Source organism: Portunus trituberculatus, chromosome 44 (genome assembly GCF_017591435.1).
Source record: "Portunus trituberculatus isolate SZX2019 chromosome 44, ASM1759143v1, whole genome shotgun sequence".
Taxonomy (NCBI): domain Eukaryota; kingdom Metazoa; phylum Arthropoda; class Malacostraca; order Decapoda; family Portunidae; genus Portunus; species Portunus trituberculatus.
In genome coordinates, this window is record NC_059298.1 from 10,365,292 (window position 1) to 10,391,961 (window position 26,670).

The 26,670-nt window shown below is 39.1% G+C and overlaps 1 protein-coding gene across 2 annotated transcripts in view; it reads right to left on the reverse strand.

Annotated features, from left to right (window-relative positions):
• Positions 1-3,319: 3,319 nt before the first annotated feature.
• The window catches only part of LOC123518654 (methionine synthase-like), a 28,396-nt gene continuing 5,045 nt past the window's right edge, over positions 3,320-26,670 (reverse strand). Inside the window, exons 5-21 of one of the 2 annotated variants that reach the window (XM_045279593.1) lie at positions 16,050-16,216; positions 15,824-15,918; positions 15,461-15,691; positions 15,187-15,314; positions 13,600-13,691; positions 12,195-12,308; positions 11,068-11,253; positions 8,975-9,154; positions 7,949-8,815; positions 7,662-7,778; positions 6,898-7,072; positions 6,318-6,473; positions 5,749-5,936; positions 4,777-4,907; positions 4,300-4,468; positions 3,869-4,072; positions 3,320-3,546 (exon numbers count right to left, since the gene is read on the reverse strand). In XM_045279593.1, coding sequence (XP_045135528.1) covers positions 3,454-3,546; positions 3,869-4,072; positions 4,300-4,468; positions 4,777-4,907; positions 5,749-5,936; positions 6,318-6,473; positions 6,898-7,072; positions 7,662-7,778; positions 7,949-8,815; positions 8,975-9,154; positions 11,068-11,253; positions 12,195-12,308; positions 13,600-13,691; positions 15,187-15,314; positions 15,461-15,691; positions 15,824-15,918; positions 16,050-16,216 — 3,293 coding nt within the window. In that variant the 3' untranslated portion in view covers positions 3,320-3,453. Of the gene's footprint in view, positions 3,547-3,868; positions 4,087-4,299; positions 4,469-4,776; positions 4,908-5,748; positions 5,937-6,317; positions 6,474-6,897; positions 7,073-7,661; positions 7,779-7,948; positions 8,816-8,974; positions 9,155-11,067; positions 11,254-12,194; positions 12,309-13,599; positions 13,692-15,186; positions 15,315-15,460; positions 15,692-15,823; positions 15,919-16,049; positions 16,217-26,670 lie in introns of those variants that run through there. The other variant, XM_045279594.1, reaches the window with a different exon arrangement.

Genomic DNA, 26,670 nt, shown 5'->3' on the forward strand with positions numbered 1-26,670 from the left:
GAAAGGGTAGGTAGATGGATGGGAAGGTGATAGATCATAGATGGATGAGTGAATAGTTGGATATATGGATGGATAGGTGTATGTTACTGTATAAGGTGTGAGAATGGATGAAAAGATTAATAATGAATTGATGAATGACAGACGAAAAGCTGTATGGATTAGATTCGTATATGAATTAATAGACTGATGGATATATGGATGGATGAGCGTATAGAAGGAAGGATGGATGGATTGAAGGGAAGATGAAAGATGGATGGATGGATGAGTAGATATATAGATGAATGAATGAGTGTATTGATGGATGTATGGTTATATGGTTGGATAGATGGATGTATGAGTAGAAAGATATGTGGGTGTATGGATAGCTGAGTAGACGAATGAATGAGTAAATGAGTGCAGATCATAGGTAAGGGTCTAAACTAATACATACTTCCTCCCAGCTGACAGGTGTGATAAAAGTGACAGGGACTCTAAAAATTCACTGTCAAGATCAATTACATCACCCCCTGCTGGCTGAAGCCACTGAGGAAGCCAGAGGGACGGCTGGGGTGGCTGCTGGTTCGACTCAACTTAACCAATGCAATTACTACATTGTACATGGTATACAGCAAGCTATTGCTTTTGTGAACCTGATTATTTTCTAAGTGCCACGAGGAACCTGACCACCTGTACCACCACCCTGCCCTCAGTTCCACTCTGTGGACCTACATGTTTGACATCAATGCTTCTCTCAGAAATTTACATAATTCCCTAACTGCAGAAGACCATTAGGCCTTTATATACCAGGGTAATGAAACATCAAAAAGAGAATAACTACAGTATATAGTAAGTAGGTTATATTGGGTGGAATAAATTGAGCAATGAAAGTTTTCAATGGTTAAGTATGTTTCCCTCCCTTCTTCCCCTTTTGTGCAGAAAAATATATTCCTCACATTTTTGCCTAACTTTGTTAATACCTGAAAACTAATAAATAATGATAGATGTCATAGTTTTAGTGGATATGCTAAGTCAAGCTTGCTGTTGCTCTTGAAGCTATATTTTCACTGCTCCCTATGTTAACAACTAGAATAGAATTATCCCAAATCAGAGGAAGTTTTTCTTCACTTGCAAACACTACTTATTCACAGGTTGAAACTTTTTTCTTTTTTTTTATCTTTGAATTTGAGCAACCATTTGAGCTTCAATTAGAGAAACTGAGATTAGTCAGGAAAGACCAAACATTCAGTATATTACTATGGGTGGTAAGAGTGAGAGTGTCAAAACTAGAATGGATATGACTCCGAGCTGCCTGAGGACCCCAAGTTTTTTAATGTAATGTTCAATGAAATTGTTACCCACAAGAGCATCAACAACAACAATGAGAATCATTTCATCTTGGGAGAAATATTTTGGAAATCAAATTTTTCTTTCTAGCTTAAAAAGTGTATTGAAAAACTAAACCAGATTTTGTAATAGAAAAAAATAATAATATAACAAGTACAGGTAACTCTCGATTTATGCGTGTTTGATTTACGCGTTTTTGCTATAACACGACCAAAAAAATATAATTAATTTAATTTGTGTGATCGGTTTGCTTATACGTGATTTGGCCCAACCACATTTTCAAACCGAGTGCCAGACGCCATTTCAAACTGCGCGCCAGAGAGTTCCACAGCTGGCCAATATGTGGGAGCTCTGGGGTCGGATCCAAGTAGCATGTTGTTGTCTATGTTGGTACAGACAACCTCCATAGCAACCTGCTGCTCACATACCAACCTTCATAAAATAGCATCCACAAAGATTCGTTGCTGTTGGCGGGTAGAGGTTGGTAGCCCACCTAAAAGTGCTCACTGGCTGCCAGGAGTTGGATCCAAGAAACTTTAACAACGTCAGAGCAACCTCCTGCTGCGAAATGGCATCCATGAACGCTTGGAGGGACGGTAACAAGGTTGCTGGTAACACCACCTCTCCAGGTGATGTTACTGTCTTATATATGCATTTATGTTCACAAAACAACATTTCTATTAGCTTTTTACAAACCTTGCCCCCAAGAGAGGATTGTTTTGTAATGCATACAGTGAAATCTTGCATGGAATACCAAAAAATAAAGCAGAGATGAGATCGCCCACAGACAAGGCGGAGACTCGTGGCAACTAATGAAATACTGCGGTATTTCATTAGTAATTCACTATAATGGATATCATATCTTAGTATTCATATACGCTCATGCCATGAGGATAACCTCGACTCCGTGGCACTGAGTGATAGTGAATTACTAATGAAATACCGTGATGATATCCATTATAGCAGGCAATAGAGGAATGGAAACATGAATATCATGGTGAAAGACAACTCACAAGCTAAAAGGGTCACAAGAAGAACAAGAAGTGGCCAAGTCACCGCGAGTCTCTGCCTCGTGGGTAATCTCATCTCTGCTTTATTTTTTGGTATTCCATGTAAGATTTCACTTTATGCATTACAAAACAATCCTTTCTTGGGGACAAGGTTTGTAAAAAGCTCATAGAAATGTTGTTTTGTGAACATAAGCATATATAAGACAGTAACACCACCTGGATAGGTGGTGTTACCAGCAACCTGAGAGCAACCTCATAGCAACCTTGTTACCGTCCCTCCAAGCGTTCATGGATGCCATTTCACGGCAGGAGGTTGCTCTGATGTTGTTAAAGAATCTTGGATCCAGCTCTCACTCTTCTCATGCCTCATGTGCAGTCTGCCAGCAATGAGTACAGACGGAATCTTTTCAATCTGCCTATAATTCACCAAGATGGCCCCAAAACGTCCTTCATCTTCTTCTGCATGTGGGGTTATTTTTGATAAGTGGATTTTTTATAAAGTGGTAAAGCTCAGAGGAAGATGGTGACTGACTGTGGTGTGAGTGGTGAAGGCAGTGACGCAGTGAGTGTTGTGTTTACATATTCTTTGCTTTGTTGTTTTCTCTTATTATTTCTTGCTTTTCCCTTTACTTTAGAAACACTTCTAGTATTTAGAATGGTAAATAATAAAAACATGTTAATTTAGCCAAATAAATAGAGTATTTTGTACAAATTTTTTTGGACCACATCCCGCATCCCCCCTATTATCTATTGTTTCTTATGAGAATTACATGTTTGTTTTACACAAATTTTGATATACGCAATGCCTCTTGGAACGCATCTATCACGTAAATCGAGAGTTACCTGTAGTTTACAGTGGACTACTGAATCAATCATTAAGTAGGTAAAAAGATTGTAATTAATTGATTAATCAACATCTTTTAAACTAATAGTAGAATCACTGCAGCAATTCTAATGAAGTAATTTATGATAAATAAACTGACAGCTGATGAAACTAATTATTTTATTAACATGGCTATTACAGCTAAAATATAGTTGTAAAATTAAAAGATTCTTAAACAAAATTAAATCATTATAGAAATTTTTACATAAGCCCATTAAATGCTCCTTAATTCATCATTTACTCTTCTGCTGGATCATATGATAAATTTGTGTTAATCCACTTCTCCACCTGCACAATGTCTGTCTCTTTGCGATTAGCATAGTCCATGACCTGATAAAGAAAAAAAAAAAAAAGTATAAGTACATTATGATACTGAGTAAATTCTTCCTGTTTCCAGCATAACTGTCACATCATTATAATACAACTTAAAGGTTCCCTTCACATGAGTAGTTTCACTGCACAGTTTAGAAATCAATCATATTCAATGAGACCCTTCACTTCACGCAATAGCCACACAACTTAATCATCCTGCAGCACTGATTTACCAGTTGTACTCTCCATCTCAAATAAATAATGGCAAATTAACAAGAATTCTATGCACTGGGATAAAACAAAATTACATGTGAAGGGAGCCAAAGATTAAAAAACCAACCTGATCTTTTCCCAGTTTTCCCACAGAGAAATAATGGCTGTCTGGGTGGGCAAAATACAAGCCAGACACAGAAGCAGCTGGAGTCATTGCTAATGCTTCTGTTAAGCCAATACCTGTATGCTCTTTCACCTTCATCAGTTTCCACATTGTCTGTTTTTCCTGGTGATCCGGCTGAATTGGATAACCTGGGGCAGGCCGTATTCCCTGAGGACAAACAACTAAGATTCAAATTGTCTTCCAACTTAACATAAAACCTATACTGATAAAAAAGTTACAGTACATATTAATATAAAATATGAACAGAAAATGTAGACAAACCATATGATGGGAGACAGGGAAAAATTATGCACTAAATACCCTTGTATCAAAATAAATTTGGTTGAAGGTATAATTATTCACATGAGTATATACAGTAACAGATAAATACTTACCTCATATCTTACTCTGTGCATTTCACTAGCTTGCAGGTCTTCATTATTTGCATAGCCCCATAAATCTTTCCTTACTCTTTCATGTAGCTCTTCAGCAAATGCCTCAGCTAATCTGTCAGCAAGGGCTTTCACCAGGATGACACTATAATCATCATAATCCTGTTGGAATCTGGAGAGAGAGAGAGAGAGAGAGAGAGAGAGAGAGAGAGAGAGAGAGAGAGAGAGAGAGAGAGAGAGAGAGAGAGAGAGAGAGAGATAACTTGGCAGTAATTAACACATAAATATCACTTTTCTTAATCAAATCAAGAACTATAATTATATTAATCCACTCACATACATGTATAATGATAGAATTAGAGCATCAACACAATTACAGTATATATACTTCCAAAGATTACAGATTATGCTCTAGATAATATTCAGCAACAGAAAGATAATATAATGTTTGCATCAATAGTTTCTTGTATGATCACTCACTCTGCACATAAAGCATCAACTCCAAAACCAGCAGTGACAGCGAACATCCCTATGTAATCCTGGATGCCACTTTCCCGAGGAGCAATAAAATCTGAGATGCAGCAAAAGGTGCCTTGTGCTTCCTTCTCTGCCTGTAAATAAATCAAGCACTACATGTATTCAATGTCATCTTCATCAGCTATATCAATAAATTACTGAGATATAGGAGATGAAACCTTGTACCTAGTCTTCTAGATATTTATGAAATCAAATTAAAATCTTTGAATATCATTAGCATACCTCTTTGTTCATGATTATTCTCTGCAAAGTAAAATGGTGGAATAAATACTTATCCCAAGGTCCCAAGAATATTTGAGTGTGACATATATCTCCCACTCTTAAGATGGAAGCTGAATTCAGTCCACCAGAATGGTCATCAAGCACCTTATTTAGGTGTGTATATGAAAGATTGACAAAACCACTCAGCAATTTAGAGAGAGTCTGGTAGCTCTATTCATCTCTTATCTCCCATTCCTTATGTGCCAATGCCACATTACACGAAGCTTTTAGTACAATCAACAATTTCTTTTGTTTTCTTTTATGGTTAGATTTACCTGTCATTATTTATTTTTCATGTATTTGAGTTAGTAATACCACTGAACATTGCAGCAAAGGTTGGAGCACTGCAGGAGATGTTAATATTTTTGTAATTTCTTTTTTTTTCTTTTTACCAATAAAGTGACTCCCATTGTCTGTCTTTTAAAAGAGCATTCTTCACTGAAATAGCAACACAATCATCAATTTAAAGGTGTATTTTGAGATAAGAGAGTAAAGAATATGAAAAAAGTAAGCTTCTTAACTGACCAGAATGAATAAGCATTTTTCAGTGTTTCCAATATCCTGAGTTTAGTAACCCTTGACATTAGCATGGAACAAAGCAAACATGAAATTCAAATGTGGTGTATAAATTTTTCTATTTTCCTAATACTTCACCTGCTGTCTCAAACCAAAGAGTTTGGCCACAACTTTAGACCGTAATTCATCTTCATAGAGTTCAATGTCATCGCCTGAGCTGTTGGCTGGATAAAAGGCAACCACACCCTGAGGCTGCAGGCTGCCTTCGAAGAGAATCCTAGACAGCAGCTTTTGGGCATCATCAAAGACACGCTTAGCTTCTTCTCCTGTTCCAAAAAGATAATAATTAGGGTTCAAAATGTTTGTTTACCTCTGTAATATAGCAGTTTTCAATAATACTCTTCAAATAGCTAATTGGTTATAAAGTACAACTTCCTACATTAGAAACACCTTTCCTAAATAAAAAAAAAGAGCAGAAATATCTTTTTCAACTATTACTGCATTTAAATGAACTTACATATTCATTTGTTTTTTTTAATTCACAATGATGATTGGTTGTGATAGACTTTTGAAATAAGACCAATCCTTATAAAGAAAATCAATTATTAGTAATTTCCTTATATCTACATTCTATGTTTTTTACAATACTAAATTAGTAATTGCTTATTGGTGATCTGTATAAGTACCTAAAATTGAAGTATACTCACCAACAGTAGCATCATTGAAGATCTTTGGAAAGCCCCTGTTAGGATATTTTCCACGTAACTGCCACACATCAAAGAATGGCTTCCAATCAATGTATGGTACTAATAAGGATAAGTCATAATTGTTAAATACCTTTGTGCCCAGAAACTTTGGAATAACTGAAAGAGAAAAATATGACATGGTTATGTCATATACAATCTAGAAATATAAATTCAGCAAACTGTTATTTCATAAGTGAAAGGTTTTAAACAAATTTCAAATTTTATAGTGAGAACGGAAACAAAGAGCCAACATAGTTGCATAAAACACTGAAGTACCTGCTTAAACATATTAGCAAAATAACCAACTGATCACATCCATGCCACTATCTTCATAATGAACAAATATGAGAGAGAGAGAGAGAGAGAGAGAGAGAGAGAGAGAGAGAGAGAGAGAGAGAGAGAGAGAGAGAGAGAGAGAGAGAGAGAGAGAGAGAGAGAGAGAGAGAGAGAGAGAGAGAGAGAGAGACTTGTCAAAAGTTTAATGCAAAACAACAATTCTTCAGGCATTTACAAAAAAAAAAGAAAATAGTGGATTTCATACCTGGTCTGAATCTTGAACCCCAGTCGATCTTGAAAGAACGCTTACGGGCTTCATTAATGGTCACATATTTTCTATCTTTCAGATTTTCATAGTGTTCCTCCCTGATTATTTCATAGTCTTCATTAAGATCTTCAATAAAATCATCATGTATTTTCCTGTCCAGTAATGATGAGCACTGAAGATTCAAATAAAATTCAACCTTAGATTTTTGTGAACTAACACATTTGGACCATAATGATTTGACAGCAGGTGACTCATAAAATGTTGACAAAGATGTCTTGAGAGGGAAGAAAGAGAGCAACATGTGAGAAGCAATAATGCTTTAGAAGCATGGATCAAATATTTCTTGTGTGAAAAGTATTTGGCAAAAGGTGAAACTATAATTTGAGCATTCATAGATTTAGATTAAGCATATAACAAAAAAGAGAAAAAACAACTGTTTACTCTTTTAGATTGTATGAACTAGGTGGTATATTGTTAACAAGAAAAGTTATATATAAAAAGGAGAAAGTATTTCAGAATAGAAAATAACAGGAGTAAAATTGTTTCTGATTTGAATAGGCCCTTAATATGGTTGTAAGATAAAACCTTGGTTATTTTGTGTTATAAGAGATGTGAATGTAAGAATATTAATAATATGTAAAATTATGAATCTACATGACAATACATATGAGCAAAACAAGGCAAGTAAAAATCTTATTAACAAAGTAAAAAATAGGAAACTTTTTTATTAACAACTTGTCTTAATAGGATCCATTACTTACCACCACCACACTTTTGGAAGCATCCACCACATGTACCACAGGGTTTCTGTATTTAGGCGCAATCTTAACAGCAGTATGGGTTCGTGAAGTTGTAGCTCCTCCAATCAGGAGAGGAATCTGTTGAGGAATTGAGAAATGTATCATGATACAACCAGCAAGCCAGGACAATTACTACTTATCACAAAGCAAATATATAGATGAACTAATAACTTAACAGAAGCAAGTGAATACAATTAAAAGCTAACAAACCATTCTTAAAACTGATAAAAAAACTGTTTCAGTAGTACCTGGAGGCCAATTCTCTCCATCTCTTTGGCTACATGGATCATTTCATCAAGGGAAGGAGTTATGAGTCCAGAGAGTCCAATGATGTCTGCTTTCTCTGCAAGGGCACACTGTAAGATCTTATCACTCGAACACATCACACCCAAGTCAATTACTTTATAGTTATTACAGCCCAACACCACTCCCACAATATTCTTGCCAATATCATGGACATCTCCTTTAACTGTGGCTAAAACTATGGTGCCATTATATATCTCTCTCTTTGGTTCAGCATCTTCTAATTTGTTCATCAATGAAGTTCGTTCATCTTCCATGAATGGGATGAGGTAACCCACAGCCTTCTTCATGACTCGTGCACTCTTGATAACTTGGGGCAAAAACATTTTTCCAGCCCCAAACAGTTCCCCCACTACACCCATTCCACTCATAAGAGGACCCTCAATGACATTCAGTGGCCTAAGATATCTTGATGAATCTGATCGAGCTGCCTCAGTGTCTTCCTCAATAAATGCATCAATACCCTTTATAAGAGAGTATTGCAATCTTTCTTCAACACTTTTGGTTCTCCAGTCATCTTGCACAACACTGTTTCTCAATTGGTTAGTACTCTGATCAGCATAAGCAAGCAGTTTTTCAGTACAATCTGGGTCAGTATTCCACAAGAGTGCTTCACACAACTTTAACAGCTCTGGTTCAATGTCATCATAAACAGGCAAGCAACCAGCATTTACAATTCCCATATCCATTCCAGCCTTTATAGCATGATACAAGAAAACTGAATGCATGGCTTCACGCATTGCATCCTTTCCGCGGAAAGAGAAAGAGAAATTACTCACTCCTCCACTCACTCGTGCCCTGGAGCAGGTGGCCTGTAAAGAAAGATTTGTATCACTATTTCTTAAACAGACATTATCTATTAACTTACTACTGGTTGAAACAATCTGTAAATCATAACACTAAAAATTAAAAAGAAAATAAATTATCATAATAACCGTATAAGAAGTATTATATAATCTCATTTATCTTACCTTTATTATCTTAGTAGCTTCAATAAAATTCATGCCATACATGTTATGTTCCTCTATTCCTGTAGCCACTGTCAGGATATTAGGATCAAAGATTATATCATTTGGGTTAAATCCAATCTTATCCACCAGAATCTTGTAAGATCGCTGACAAATCTTGACTTTGCTGTCTACATCCACAGCCTGAAAATAACACCACATTGAAATATATATTATACTTATCCAATATACTATATAGTATTGCCAGCATAATCCCTGATGTACAAATCATCCTGTATCTACTTCCTCCCTGATGTACAAATCATCCTGTGTCTACTTCCTAAGGCAAGCTGAGAAAATTCACCTGCCATTTATGAGAGAGAGAGAGAGAGAGAGAGAGAGAGAGAGAGAGAGAGAGAGAGAGAGAGAGAGAGAGAGAGAGAGAGAGAGAGAGAGAGAGAGAGAGAGAGAGAGAGAGAGAGAGAGAGAGAGAGAGTAAAATACACTATCTACTATATACCTAGCAAATGTCCTTCAAAAAAGTAGTAATAACAAGCTGATAGATGAAAATATATTGAAAACTAAATATATAATGCACAAATACACAGAAAATATAAACTATTAGATTAAAGGCATTAATCAATAATTAATAATAGTAAAAGGATATCATACAACAAAATTAATGCTGTTTTGCCTATAATGTTCTCTTTCTCTTGGATAGAACACCAGCAGTGAGGGATTTTCTTTTCTGTAGTAATACTTTAGAAAATCAGAATTGTTACTGATTTTATAATTCTTTAAGTAAATCATACAATGATGCGTAATACTCTTTCCAAAATCATTTTATTTCAAAATTATTCTATGTAAACATTGTGTGTAGCCTCCATAAAGATGATCTTACCACTGCAATTCTCTAGTGCAATTAGAGTAAATTATTTATCACTCATAATAATTTGTATTTATTAGGTCTTATTCAGCAAAATACTATAATTGTTGTATTATACAACTTTTTGACTTAAAGCAAATGCAATATATCTATCTATCTATCTATCTATCTATCTATCTATCTATCTATCTATCTATATATATATATATATATATATATATATATATATATATATATATATATATATATATATATATATATATATATATATATATTAAAATATCTTTAACAATAAATACCTAAAATGTTTAACAATTTCAAGAAGTAAAATACACAAGATACACAGAAGTAGTTTATCACTGTATACTTCCCCAGCACACACCACAAGCACATTTTGATGTCTTCAGAAACTTACAGCCCATCTTACCAAACTCATATCACACAATATAAAACAGATTTGTAAATAATCTTCAGAATCACTGCCTTGTTTATCTATCCATTTTACTGTATGCCACATTTCATACATAAAAAAATAAAAAGGGTAAAAGTCAAACAAACATCTGTGCTATGTGAGAATAAACACTTTTCACTACGCTATAAAAATCTATAGTACTGACACTGCTCATGGATGTATGTGCTGGCAAATCATAATGATAACACTAAACAAACTACACTACTTTCCATTATATCAATCAAAAATAATATTTCTGAAATACTGATTCCACAAACAAAAGCTGTATACTTCTGTTAATAAAAAAGATAATTTAGACCTTGGTAAGTAATAATAATTACAATACACACAATGTGTGTGTGTGTGTGTGTGTGTGTGTGTGTGTGTGTGTGTAATTCACTGTTTGATCTGCTGCAGTCTCTGGCAGAGACAGCCAGGCGTTACCCTACGGAACGAGCTCAGAGCTCATTATTTCCGATCTTGGGATAGGTCTGAGACCAGGCACACACCACACACCGGGACAACAAGGTCACAACTCCTCGATTTACATCCCGTACCTACTCACTGCTAGGTGAACAGGGGCTACACGTGAAAGGAGACACACCCAAATATCTCCACCCAGCCGGGGAATCGAACCCCGGTCATCTGGCTTGTGAAACCAGCGCTCTAACCACTGAGCTACCGGGCCGTGTGTGTGTGTGTGTGTGTGTGTGTGTGTGTGTGTGTGTGTGTGTGTGTGTGTGTGTGTGTGTGTGTGTGTGTGTGTGGCCAATATCTTACCTGTCCTTTTTCATCAAAGGCCATGACAACTACTGCTGCTCCATACTTCTTGATTAACTTGGCTTTACAAATAAAGTCCTCTTCACTCTCCTTGAGAGAGATGGAGTTGACCAAGGACTTCCCCTGGATGACTTTCAAGCCAGTTTCAATGACATCAAAATTTGAAGAATCAATACAAATGGGAACCTGAAAATAAAAAGAAAACAATTCTAAATCCTGTTTGTTTCTTTTACAACACTAGTAAGAAGTAAAAGTGAAGACTCAATACTCAAACATCTTGGAAGTCAAACTTTTCAATACACGAACACAAAAGTTCAACCTTATTCTCAAAATAATATCTGGTACTTGAACGTACTGGTACCAGTAATACCGGTAATACCAAAGATGAAATACTAGTATTCCGTTATACTGGATACCAGTGCACATTCATAGCTGCAGTCATGAGAACAACAATATTCTCCTGCGTTCTGTCTGCAGTTTTCTTTTAGATACCTACAATGGCACAAAGAGGCTTATTAGAGGTGAAAATAAGGAATATAGTGAGAGTGCAAGTATTCACGGTTGCCTGCCAGTCAGTCATAGTGAGCAACAGTCCTCCACTAGTGAGTTCACAGGAATCACACCATGAGACAAGTTACTACATGTTTTCATGTATGATGACTCGTCCTCCGACGAACAACCTCCCTCTTCCTCCTCACCCTTCTCTCCTCCTCCTCTATGTTATTCATCATCAGCCTTCACTTATGGTAATAACAAATCAAAAGTAGCTACTGTACAAAAAATTCAAATTGAAATTTTTGTAATCTTAAAATTTTGCTAAGGTTAGAACGAATTACCTGATTTATAAGTATTGATAGTCAAACTTTTTGATACTCAAACAGCCATTTGGAACATATTAAATTCAAGTATTGAGTCCCCACTGTACTTTTAGCAGTAGTACAAAAGAAGGTATCCTAGGTTGAAAGGAAAGGATTTTAAAAATTAGGGAACCATAAAGTTGACAATTCTACCCACATAGAAACACAAAATTATTTTCCCTGTGAATGAATTCTCATCATGAATGAGGAAATGTGCAGCAGAGCTTATTATAATGGTGAACACTAAAAATATAAAAGTATGACACTTACCTTGCAAATGTCTGGCTCAGTGGATATCAGGTTCAGAAAACGGTACATTGCTGCATGACTGTCCAAGAGGCCTTCATCCATATTTACATCAAGTATCTGGGCACCATTTTCAACCTGTGAAAAGAAATTCATAACTTCATTTAAAAAGTTGAAGTTACAGTAAATTCACAAGTTACAAGATTTCCATAACTGTAGAGGCAGAATGTTCTGAAATACTTAAGGTAAAAGTTCATGTCTCCAAATATCTTGCTAAAAGAATCTGTCCTAAAATTTATGCCAAACAATGCACCTAGTATTTGCCACAATGTGTATTACAGGGCATGGTTACTCTTTCAACTGAGATATACATAAACAATGTGCATCATATTGCAAGTAAAGAAAATTACTATGCTTTTTATAAGCACAATGAGGCCAGAAAGTTTCTATATAAAACTGGAATAATATGGAGGCAAGGAAGGAGTACAGTTCAGCTTTTTTTTCCTAACATTACACTTAGGAATTTTTGTTATTCATCTAAAAGGTGCCAGAAATAAGATGGAAAGATAACAACTGCAACTGTCACATATTATGATATCCTGCAAAAATTAAAGTCATTCTACATATATATGTATATATCTATACATCAACAAAGAAATTTAGCATAAATACTGAACAGTGTTGTTAAGAAAATACTATTCTAACTGTTATAATTGTTTTAAGGTGGCTAACTATATTATGTATAACAATATTTAGAAGTTCATCTGAAAAAAGTATGTGGGAAATGTTTTATTTAATGAAAAAAAATGTTAAATGTCATGGTGAAAGACAACACTCACCCACCCAGCCTAACCCAGGTCCTAATGAGGTGGTGACCTCATCCTAACACATTTGTTAATTTAAGATGGGCAAGTATGTTATGTTTATTGTTTAACTATAGTACCTAGAGAGTAATTCAAAATAATATCCATAAAAAAATACATTATTTACTTAACAAAATATAAATGATAATAAAATCAAACATTGAACTCATCATGAATGGCAAAGTAATCTCATCCTGACAAAAATCCCTCGTCATATGACCATTGGGAGGCAACCCACCTGATTTTGCTTTGGGAAAAAGAGGCAGCATTGCACCCATACCCTGACACCATCCTAGCCACCAAATTAAGACTTGAATAGCATGGAAAACTGCCTAGGTATTTTTAACACAACACTGGCTCCTCTCCCAAGGAATAAAATCTGCATGATATGGTGCACCAACATGAAAAAGAATTGCTTTCAGAAACTCAAGGAATCCTTCACTTGCAGCTCCACTTCATATACATGGCCCTCTTTCAGCTATACCTTGTTGTATTTGGGAAATATAGTGCACTGCTCAGTTACATCTAGCAATAGTCTATTGCTACTCAAAATTTCATAGACTTACTTGTGTCTTTGCAATACTAAGAGCTTCTTCAAACAGTCCATCTTTAATCAGCCGACAAAACTTCTTAGAGCCAGAGACATTACATCTTTCACCTGGAAAATGCCATCACAATGTTATCTGTTATAAGTTTAACTAAAACCCAAACAAATTTTCATATGAAGCAATTGAATAATTAGTTGAGTTGCCACATATGTACAGTGTAAAAATCTTTCTCAGGTAATTTTGTTACCTTGAATTCTAATTCTATATATAACATTCTATCTATCAATCTTTTTGATGACTCACTCTTCTTAAAGAGCATTTACCAGGAAGTTGATCATTATAGAAGAGCCTCCACCCTCCCAGTCTACATTTCAATTTTGATTGCTCAAGAATTTCACTTTTACTAAAGTCTCTTTCACACATATATTCTTTATTCTAATCTGCCATCTTCCTAGTGGGCCCCCTCTCTTCCTATTAGTATTAAGTTATGGAGTCAAACAGCAAATCCTCTAAAACATGCAATATATGCTAGTAAATAGAATAATGACAAATGAGAATTACTACAAAATTAAAAATTAAATATTTTGAAAGTGTGAGTGTGTGTGTGTGTATTATTCACCATGGTTGTCTGCTGGTCACCCAGCCAGTCTTTCCCCTACGGAAAGAGCTCAGAGCTCGTAGTGACCGATCACTAGGTAGGACTGAGATCACACCACACTCCACACACCAGGAAAGTGAGGCTACAACCCTTCGAGTTACATCCCATACCTATTTACTGCTAGGTGAACAGGGGGCTACACATTAAGAGGCTTGCCCATTTGCCTCGCCGCTTTCTGGGACTCGAACCCGGACCCTTTCGATTGTGAGTCGAGCGTGCTAACCACTACACGGTGTGTGTGTGTGTGTGTGTGTGTGTGTGTGTGTGTGTGTGTGTGTGTGTGTGTGTGTGTGTGTGTGTGTGTGTGTTTCATTGTATGATCTGCTGCAGTCTCTGACGAGACAGCCAGACGTTACCCTATGGAACGAGCTCAGAGCTCATTATTTCCGATCTTCGGATAGGCCTGAGACCAGGCACATACCACACACCGGGACAACAAGGTCACAACTCCTCGATTTACATCCCGTACCTACTCACTGCTAGTGTGTGTGTGTGTGTGTGTGTGTGTGTGTATTTGCCTAGTTGTATTGTACAGGGTTCAAGCAGGGCTCATAGTGTCCTGTCTCCATGTCTCCATTTATCCAATTTTTCTTTAAAGTTATTCACATTATGTGCTGTAACATCTTCATCACCCAATGCATTCCACTTTTCCACCACTCTATGTGAAAAACTGAATTTTTCAATATCCTTCACACACAGATCTTCCTTGTCAATCTTTTCAATGCCATTTACTATTTTATACATTGTTATTAGGTCTCTTCATTCTCTTCTATCTTGTAATGTGTGTGTGTGTGTGTGTGTGTGTGTGTGTGTGTGTGTGTGTGTGTGTGTGTGTGTGTGTGTGTGTGTGTGTGTGTGTGTGTGTGTGTACTACTCCTTCTCTGCAGGAGTGTCAGCCTGGTATAAAGATAAATGGATAGATGATCTGGTCAAAATCTCGGTTTTACCAATGTTAACAAAGTTTGTCTCAGAAGTTATCTTCATTGGCTCCAAGCCACTCAGCAGTAGTGCATCTTGATAGAGGGCAGAGGAAGCAGATCGGGGTTTCATAGTTGATACAGCTTCTGCAATAGCCCTGGTAACCAATGAAAATAAGTAGAAACCAAATAATTTTTCAACTTTGATATTTTTCATCAGTGAAAAGTTTCATCAGATCTTGGATAAAATTCACAAAAGTTCAAGGGAAAACAGACACAATCTTTTAGATGAAATTAATATTACCTGATATGATCTGGAGTAGTTCCACAACAACCACCAACTACATTCACTAAACCATCCTTGGCAAAATCCCAGATATGATTGGCAGTAGTCTCTGGGGTTTCCTCATATTCCCCAAAGGTATTGGGCAAACCAGCATTTGGGTAGCAAATAATGGCTGCACTTGTATTCTGACTAATATTCTCAATGAAAGGTCTCATTTCTATAGCACCAAGGGCACAGTTGAGTCCAATACTGAAAGATCATGAAAAAAAATTATTCTGTGAAGCTAATAACTTTAAACCTGGCAATTCATGATTTATATTGGAAAATTTAAGATATTTCAAATAATATTACAATGAAATAGGTGACAATCTAAACACATACCATACTGGTTGAGCATGGGACACACTAATCACAAATGCTTCCCCCATCTGACCTGATAGAGTGCGGCCAGACTTGTCTACAATGGTACCAGAGATCTGAAAAATAAAGCTCTCCATTATAAATCTACATATACTTCAACAAAGAACCATAAAATATTGTGCATCAAAACATTTAGTTGTACAAAATTATTCAGGAGTTATAAAAAGCAATTTTTTTCAAAGCTTACAAACAATGGTATGGGATTGTATTCCATCTCAAATAGAGTTTGAATGGCAAATAAGGCAGCTTTTGCATTGGCTGTGTCAAAGATGGTCTCTACTAGGAGGATGTCCACACCACCATCAAGGAGTCCTCGCGCTTGTTCCATGTAGGCTTCCACCAAAACATCCCAGGCTACAAAAAAAATTCACAAGATCCTGATAGAGCTTACATGGAATATTTTATTAAAATATAAAGTTGATATTTCTATTTAGTCCTTTTAAGGTATTCAACTATTGTCAGAGTTAAAAGTAGAACTACATTGTGATTCTATATACTATATGTATATATATATATATATATATATATATATATATATATATATATATATATATATATATATATATATATATATATACAGGCAACCCCCATTTAACGAAGGTTCACACAACGAAATTTCGCTACAACGAATGTTTCATTTTACTACCATCTGCTCGTTTAATGAACACCAAACTCGCTTTAACGAAGTTTTATCCAGGTATTTTTTTCCAAATTTGAAAGCCCCACCGTATCATGCAAGTTGACAGGCTTTTGAATACACCAGGAGCTGCTGATACTAAGGCCTGCCTCAGGAGAAGTCCTGAGACACCTGTAGAATAAAGATCAAGATCAAGCCTCTTGTGGACAACACAGGCGCTGCCGATCCAAAGGCCTGACTCAGAAGAAATTCTGCGTCACCTGTAGCATCAAGATCAAGATCAAGATCACGCGCACCACTCACTCCCCAGTCAAAACATAACAGCATCACCAGCAGCTCATCTTCCCTAGTTCAACTTACCACCAAAACGCCCTGCAATGTGGCCTAACGTTCCTAAGAAGACCAGGAAGTGTCTTACTCTTGAAGTGAAGCTGGGTATTATTCACAGACATGAGAGAGGCCAGAAAACTAATAACATTGCTGGCCACCATCTTGACTCCATCTACTGTCTCTACTATTTTCAAGTCAGCAGACTCTATTAAGAAGGCTGGTGAGACCGTATCTTCCTTGAAAGCTAAAAGAACCACCTGAACTCGTGACTCTACAATGGATAAAATGGAAAGCCTTGTGGAAATGTGGTACATAAGTTTTGTATGCGGTACCATGATACGCACTTTGTTTACATTCCACAGGTTGCCAGTTAGTGTCTTTCCCGTTTCACTCTCCCTCCCTTCATAAAGTTAAGATCATCTACATTATAAAGTTACGTACATACATACATTAGTGTACATAATAATGACTTAAATTAAACTACCTAAATGTTTAACTTCATAATTTTTACTTTCATTAAACCTTTTACTGTACTATGATGCACTCTCGCTTTGCTTACTCTTAATGGAAGTTCAAATCAGGGGTTAAACTTGTTATAATTGGTTCGCTTAACGAAGTGTTTGTTAGGAACGTAACTCCTTCGTTAAGCGGGGGTTGCCTGTATGTATATATATATATATATATATATATATATATATATATATATATATATATATATATATATATATATATATATATATATATATATATATATATATATATATATATACATATATATATATATATATATATATATATATATATATATATATATATATATATATATATATATATATATATATATATACATATTTACTACACTTATCTAAATAGATTAGCACAAAAAAAATTAAAATACATGATGGCATCAGTCATTTTTTAATTTTTTTGCATATATGTTATTAAAATGTCATACAATAAATAAAAAAATATATATATAGTAGTTTCCAGAAGAATGTCAGCCAGGTGACATCTGGTAAGTGAAGCCAGTGTGCATGAAGGTAACCCCACCATAACAGAGTTATTTTCCTCCTTAGTAACAAAAATAAAAGGGAAGCTGCAAGATACCCTCAGGCCTACATATGGTGCATATATCTATCTATATCTATTACCTTCATTCATAAATCTGTCTAATCTTGTAAAAGTACACAGAGACCTGCCTCTATGTACTGAGCACATAAGAGGTAATAGTGTCTGGCAAGAAAGCATACATTCATCATTTTTCTCTCAACCCAAACCCTCCAAACTCTGGTTCACAGCCTCTTTTCATATTATAAATGATAGAGAGGTGACTTCCAAAAGATAATTGAGTCTTCCATCATATACATCTCATATACTTTATATTTCTGCCTGGTATCACAGCATCTGTTTTCCAACTAGCCAAAGAAAACTCCTTCATCAATAACAAAATGTGAAAATCTTTTCAGGTCTAACTCTTGTTGTGACTTTTAGGACCTAACAACAAACATCTCTTACTAGCCTTAACCTTCAGAAGGCTTATGAATTTGAATGGATTCCGTAACCAGTGGCCATCTCCAAAATCGCCAAAACCACGAAAACGGAAAAATAATTTATTCCTAAGTCTTGTTACTGACAACAAGGGAAATCCAGAAAGAAAACTAAACCATCATCAGTGAACAACCCTCAGCGCCAAAACTATCGGCCCAAGGGAAAAAGTATCTAAATACCTATGAATAACATACCTTAGATAAAAGGAGGCAAAGGTGGTCATACTTTTCCCCATTTCAGCTTTGAGAACCAAGTCCAGACTCCTAACTTTTCTAAAGAGAACACTGGTTGCAATAGCCTGAATCTCATGGGCGTTCACTTTCAGAAGGCATGACTCCTCCTCCAAGACACTCTCATAGGCCCTACGAATCATCTGACAGATCCACTTAGACAATGTATAAGGGTGGACAGCTCATCTGTGACCAACCTAGAGCAGGCCGGCCAACAATCCCTAGTCCTGCGAAGATACTCACAGACCGTCCAAACCGGACAAAATCAAGAAAAGTAGGAATAGTGAACTCATCGAAGGAATGCTGGCTCACACACTGAATCTTAGCCAGGAAATCAGGGGCAAAGGAAAAGGTCATGGACATCCAATCTTTGGAGTGACACACCTCAGTCGAAAGGCCGTGAAGCCCACTAACCCGACGAGCCAAAAGAAACACAGTCTTAAGCAAGACATGTCTCAGCGAGGCTGTCCGCAAGGGTTCATAAGGAGGAAGTAACAAGGTCCGAAGGACCAGAGAAAGGTCCCAGGAAGGTAACTGAAGCGAACGAGGTGGACAAGAGACCACAAAGCAGTGGAACAGAGAAGAAAGGTCTGGATCGGTGAAAAGGTCTATGCCCGACTGACGCAGAACAAGAGCTAAGGCACAACAATAGCCCCTAATCACTGACACTGAAAGGTGCTTAGACTCAAAGAGGAAAATGAAAAAATCTGCCAGCTGCACTACAAAGGTAGAGCAAGGATCCAAACCCCTCGACTCACACCAACCACAAAAGACTCCACTTCACCTGGTAAACTGAGGCGGAGGACTGCCTGATTGGTCGAGACATGAACCGTGGAAGAGAAGACAGTGAGGTTGTCAAAGGAGAGACCACCACATGGGAAGAACCTGGGGATTGTCCACGAGCAGGTCCAGCAACATGGGAAACCAGTCTCCCTGTGGCCAAAGAGGAGCAACTAGTGTCATACGCACAGCCCGCAACCCATGAACCCTCACCAGAACACGGCGGATCAGAGCGAACAGTGGAAAGCTGTGCAGATCCAGACCATCCCACAGAAAAAGAGAACACATCCTGTCTCCATGCTCTCTAATCCAGAAGAGGAGATACATACAGGGGCAGATGACGAGTCAGTACCGTAGCAAACAGATCTATCAGAGGAGATCCCCACACCTGGAAGACTTTCCTACAAATTTTGGGATGAAGGGTCCACTCTGACCTGACACACTCCCAACTGAGCACATCCGCAATCGCAGTGTCCTGGTCCTGGAACAAAAACCTGGCACAGAGAGATGGAAGAGCTCTCGCACCACCAGAGAACCTTCCCTGCTAAGGCTGACAGAGGTTTGGAACGAGTACTCCTGGACTTCCTGAGATAGGCGACCACTGTCGAGTTATCGAACACCACTGACCCCGACAAGGTTTGCTGAAAATTCTGGAGAGCCTGAAAGACTGCCAAAAACCCCAGATGATTTATGTGGAGCCCCTGCTCCTCCACAGTCCAGACACCCGAAGCCAGAGAATCCCCCAGTTGAGTTCCCCACCTGAGCTGGGAAGTATCCGAGAATAGGGTCTGTTCCAGGGGCGCCACCATGAACCAGGCACCTTTCAGAAGTTGATCCGGAACTAACCACCAAGCGAGGTCTTGCAAACACTGATGATTTGGAGCCACCTGCCACCAATTTGGATCGGAAGCAACCCACCAATGCCTCTTTAGGCACCACTGCAGAGCCCGCATCCGTAGGAGCCAACCTGGCACTAACTGTGCTAGGGACGCAAGATGTCCCACCAAAGATCTCCAGAGGGACACTGGTGGAGCCTTGGTCAGCAGAAACTGTCGGACCACTGCCTGAAAACGGCTGACCTGATCTGGTGACAGGAAGATTCAGGCTCTGACAGTATCGAGAACCATACCTAAAAACTGCTTCCTCTGGCTGGGAGACAGATCGGATTTGGCCCAGTTGACCTGAATCCCCATCCAAGAACACAGAAGCAGAAGAGACCGGGCATTGTCGAGGCATGAACCCCAAGGACCAGAAACTAGCCAATTGTCCAGATAGCGACGCAGGGGTATGCCGAGGCGATGGGCCCAAGCCGACATGGGAGTCATCACCTTGGTAAAGACCTGAGGAGCCGTGGCAAGGCCGAAGCACAGACCCCGAAACTGGTAAACTCTGCCCTGCCAGACGAACCGCATGTACTTGCATGACCGAGGGTGGACAGAAACTTGATAGTAAGCGTCCTACAGGTCCAAGGACACTATCCACTTGGCCATTCACTCTAGCACTGACGAAACTGTCTCAATACAGAAGTGGATCACCACCAGGAAATTATTTAAGACCAAAAGGTTGCATATCGGCCTCCAGCCACCTGTGGTCTTGGGAATAAGGAAGACGCGAAAATAGAATACGGCCTGAGGGTCTAACACCAGTTCTATAGCTCCCTTTTATATATATATATATATATATATATATATATATATATATATATATATATATATATATATATATATATATATATACACACACAGTAAGGTCTCAGTTTACGTCAGAGTTACGTTTCTGAAACATGACGTATGTCAATTTTGTACGTAACTCGAGTTTCCGTACATTTCAAAGCATATTATCGAGTTTTCAACCAATCACTGTTTATGGTCATTCAGGTAAGTTAAAGATTATATTGTTATATTATTGACAACTATATAGGAATATGAAACACAAGTTTGTTTTTGTTGTTGTTTAGGGCCACGAACGCGAAGGACTGCAGGTTGCCGAGAGGGGTGGCCCTGAGGCCGCCAGGAGGGTGGGCAGGTCGAATGTTGTGACGCCCAGGGCAGATAGCTGAGAGCGTAGTGCAGTGCGGTGGGAGTAGAAGCGTGGGCAGCGGGGCAGAAAATGCAATAGGAAAGGGCAATAGGGATCAACAGACAAGCACAGACGGTGCAAGTGAGCTGCAAGTGTCGTGTGGCCCAGGCGAAGGCTCCGGAGTTGTTATTGTTGTGATGGGTGTGCGAACCCTCAAGGTCGTCAACCTCCCCGTTGTCATGGTAACGGGCTTCCCATTTTCTTCTTCACTCCCTCACACACAGCTGCTGCCTCCCTTCTCATATCTTTTAATTATGTCCTCTTTTTCTTGTAGCGTAATGGTTTTCCTTTTCTTAGCATCACTGCTGTCACTAAGGAGTTTTCTCTTTGGTGCCATTGAGCAAGATACTAAGAACTTGAGTCAGTAAACGCAGAAGTAGGATAACACTCTTGCCAGGGGCGACGGTGTGGTGGAACTGAGGCAGGGTGTTATTGTATTCAAGCGTGAGGCGGGCGGTGTAACGGGTAACCACCAACAATAACAATAAATCCCGCTCTTTACGATTTATAAATTTTCAATTTTTTAAATCTTAAACTGCCTTAGAGTGGACTGACGTAACTACAAGTTTGACATAACTCGAGACCGACGTAACCCAGGACTTTACTGTATATATATATATATATATATATATATATATATATATATATATATATATATATATATATATATATATATATATATATATATACCATGTGGGCTTTTCATGGGAATTTCTGGGCTGAAGGGGATACTTTTTGGGGTACCTTCTATCTGAAAGCCCACCCGCTAGGAAACTGTTGCTCCGAGTGAGGAAGCCCAACCTACACTCGGACCATGGACAGGATTCGAACCCGTGTGCTTGGAGACCCCTCGGACCCCAAAGCACGCATGGTTCCACTGTACCACAGGGGCCCCTTTATCAGCATCTCAGAAACGGCAGCCTCCAGAGCCAAGTGACATTCCAAGTCCTCCCTGAACGACGGAAACTCCACAGGCACGCTCGAGAGGGGAGGATCCCTAAGGAAGGGGAGAACGTAACCATACTGAAGGGTCTTGACCACCCACTCACTGTACCCAATTTTCTCCCACTCTTGCCAGTACCGCTGCAGACAAGCCCCAACTTGCAGCAGCACCTCCGTAGCGTCCCTAGCAAGATCCCCAATGGCCCTTAGAGCGGCCACAGAAGAATCCTCGAGAGCGAAAGGAACCACTCGCCTTTGGAGCAGGAGGGCGGAACTGAAGGAGGAGCAACTGGCGCAAGGTGTCGGGAATCAACAACATGACCAGCTCTAGCCCTGACGCCCCAACCTGTGGAAGCCAGGGAACAAGCAATCTGGGATACGAGGGACTGTTGCGAGGACTCAAGCTCCCTCTGCTCCACTGCCACCAAAAACTGATCATCAAAAAGGTGGGAGCCAACAGGGGAAGCCATCAATTGCCATCTTTCCTGGTCACCGTAGATATTAGGGAGGTTTCTCACCACAGCCTTCCTGCCTAACATCATCATCCTCAAATGGAACATTTCACAGGGCTGCATAATATCTAAATTTGCCCTGGCAAGAGTTCCCAGGCAGTCCAAGCCCCTCTGGGGGGGCAGCACTGGAAAGGCCAGCAAGGGCCCACAGAACCTGATCTGTCCAAGAAGTGATATGAACCAGACTACTCAAAATACCCTCTAATTGAGTAGCCATACACCAGGGAAGACTCACAGACAGATCTTTACTCCAGGAGAGGTACTTACGGGGATGTAGGCAGTGCTGCAGACTGAGTGATTCCCCGTGTCCTCTCTTCCCGGTTCCCTTTGTGGTCTCATTTATACAATTGAGCAGCTGCAGCCTGCCCTCTAAAGACAACTTCTACTAATTCCTACACTACACTACAACACCTTACACTTTTACACTCTCTTCAAATCAAAATTTAATAATGGCTTCACCACGCCCTGCCTCGGAGTCCCCCTCTGGGGAGGGGACCATAAATGTCCCCAGGTCGGACTGCCCCTCTGCTGTCGACCTTGGGTGTCTTGACACTTCATCTAATACTTTCACTATCAATTTCTGCAACATTCGTGGCCTTCGTTCTAATTTTCAATCTGTGGAACACCACCTCTCCTCTACTAAACCTCATCTTCTCTTCCTAACCGAAACACAGTTGTCTGTGACTACTGACAGCAGCCCCTTTTCTGTTCCCTCCTACTTGCTCTATCCTCATTTTCAATCCAAAGCTGGATGTTGCGCATACGTGCGTAACGACACCACTTGCTCTCGTGCCCACAATCTTGAATCTTCAGAATTTTCTACCATCTGGCTAAGACTTCAATGTCACTCTCTAACTAAATTCATCTGTGCTGTATACCTCTCACCTAATTCCTCTGACTATGTAAAATTCTTTGACTATTTGACTTCCAAGGTGGAGCACATCTTATCTCACTTTCCTTTTGCTGAGATCTCCATTTTAGGGATTTCAATGTTCACCACCAGCTTTGGCTTTCATCTTCTTTCACTGACCAACCTGGTGAACAAACCTTCAACTTTGCTATCCTTCATGACCTAGAGCAGCTAGTGCAGTTCCCTACCCGTATTCCTGACCGCCTTGGAGACACGCCCAACATTCTTGATCTTTTCCTAACCTCCAACCCTTCTGCTTACTCTGTTAAACTTTCCTCTCCGTTGGGCTCCTCCGACCACAATCTAATTTCCGTTACCAGTTCTATCACTCCAGTGCAGCCTCAGGACCCGCCTAAGCGGAGGTGCTTCTGGCATTTTAACTCTGCTAAGTGGGAGGAACTAAGGCAGTACTATTCTGATTTCCTTGGGATGATTATTGTTTTCATGTCAGAGATCCTTCTCTTTGTGCCGAGCGCATAACAGAGGTGATTATCTCTGGCATGGAGCTATACATTCCTCATACTTTCTCTAACCCTAAAGCTAAAAAGCCTTGGTTTAACTCTGCTTGTTCTCGTGCTGTCAATGATAGAGAGGCGGCTCACAAACGGTTCCGTAGCCATCCAACTGCTGAAACTCATGCCCTATATATTTCTGCCCGTAATCATGCCAAATCTATTCTCCAACTTACTAAAACTCTTTCATCAATAGAAAATGTCAAAGTCTTTCCAATTCTAACTCCTCTCGAGATTTCTGGCATCTAGCCAATAATATCTCTAACAACTTTACTTCTTCGTCTTTCCCTCCTTTACTTCATCCAGATGGCTCTACAGCTGTCTCTTCTTTTCTAAAGCTGAACTCTTCGCTCAAACCTTTGCTACCAACTCAACTTTGGATGATTCTGGGCATATTCCTCCTACTCCTCCACCCTCTGACTACTTCATCCCTAAAATTAAAATTCTTTATAAAGACGTTTTCCTGGCCCTCTCTGGCCTTGATTCTCGGAAGGCTTACGGTCCGGATGGAGTCCCTCCTGTTGTTCTCAAAACTGTGCTTCCGAACTCGCTCACTGCCTGGTCAAACTCTTTCATCTGTGTCTCTACTTCTATTTATCCTTCTTGCTGGAAGTTTGCTCACATTCAACCTGTCCCTAAAAAGGTGACCACTCCAATCCTTCTAACTACCGCCCTATAGCTTTGATTTCCTGCCTTTCTAAAGCCTTTGAGTCTATCCTTAATAGGAAGATAATGAGGCATCTATCAGCTCACAACCTTCTCTCTGATTGCCAGTATGGTTTCCGTAAAGGCAGATCTACTGGTGATCTTCTTACTTTCCTAACTGAATCTTGGTCATCCTCTTTAGGGACTTCGGTGAAACCTTTGCTGTCGGCCTTGACATATCGAAAGCCTTCGATAGAGTCTGGCACAAATCTTTAATTTCTAAACTACCCTCCTACGGATTCTATCCTTCTCTCTGTACCTTCATCTCCAGTTTCCTTTCCGATCGTTCTATTGCTGCTGTAGTAGACGGTCACTGTTCTTCCCTAAAACTATCAACAGTGGTGTTCCACAGGGTTCTGTCCTATCACCCACTCTCTTTCTATTATTCATCAATGATCTCCTAAATCTGACTCAATGCCCTATCCACTCCTATGCTGATGATACCACCTGCATTATTCAACAGCGTTCAACAGACGCCCAACCCAACAACAATTAAATGACTCAAGGCGAGATGCTATAGGACGCCTAACTTCTGATCTTTCACTTGTTTCTGATTGGGGCAGAGAAAACCTGGTTTTGTTCAATGCCTCAAAACTCAATTTCTACAACTATCTACTCGACATAACCTTCCAGACAACTATCCTCTCTTCTTCAATAACACTCAACTTCCCTCTCCTCTACATTAAACACACTCGGTCTATCCTTCACTAAAAATCTAAACTGGAAATTTCACATCTCTACTCTTGCTAAATCAGCTTCCAAGAAGTTAGGTGTCCTATGGCGTCTTCGTCCATTTTCTCTCCCTCCCAGCTGCTTGCTCTGTACAAGGGCCTTATCCGCCCGTGTATGGAGTATGGCTCTCATGTCTGGGGGATCCACACACAGCTTTACTAAACAAGGTGGAATCTAAAGCTTTTCGTCTTATCAACTCTTCTCCTCTAACTGACTGTCTTGATTCTTTAAGTCACCGCCGCAATGTTGCATCTTTATCTGTCTTCTACCGCTGTTTTCATGCTGTCTGCTCTTCTGAACTTGCTAACTGCATGCCTTCCCCTCCTGCGGCCTCGCTGCACAAGACTCTCTACTTCTTCTCATCCCTATTCTGTCCATCTTCCTAATGCAAGAGTTAACCAGTATCTTCACTCCTTCATTCCCTACACTGGTAAACTCTGGAACTCTCTACCTGTGTCTGTATTTCCACCTGCCTATGACTTAAACTCTTTCAAAAGAGGAGTGTCAAGACACCTCTTACGTTAACTGGACCCTCCTTTTAGATTTTTTTGTTTTTTCTCTTTCTACTTTCCTCTTAACAGGGCCTGGCAACCAGCGGGATTTTTTTTTTCCAACACTTTGTTTTCCCTTGGCCAGTGCCCTTGTAATGTAAAAAAAAAAAAAAAAAAAAAAAAAAAAAAAAAAAAAAAAAATGAAGCAGCTCATCACTGAGAGGAGGAGCCCCACAGGAATCTCCTGGAGTGTACCACCTCTCTGCCCTTTAAGCTCACCTCCTGGGCAAGGTAAACTTGGCTGAAGCCAGATTAGGGATCCCCAGGGAACGTCCCAGTTGTTCCCTGCAAACCTCCAGAGCCAGGGGAGAACGAGGCAGCACCAAGGGAGTGGGACCAG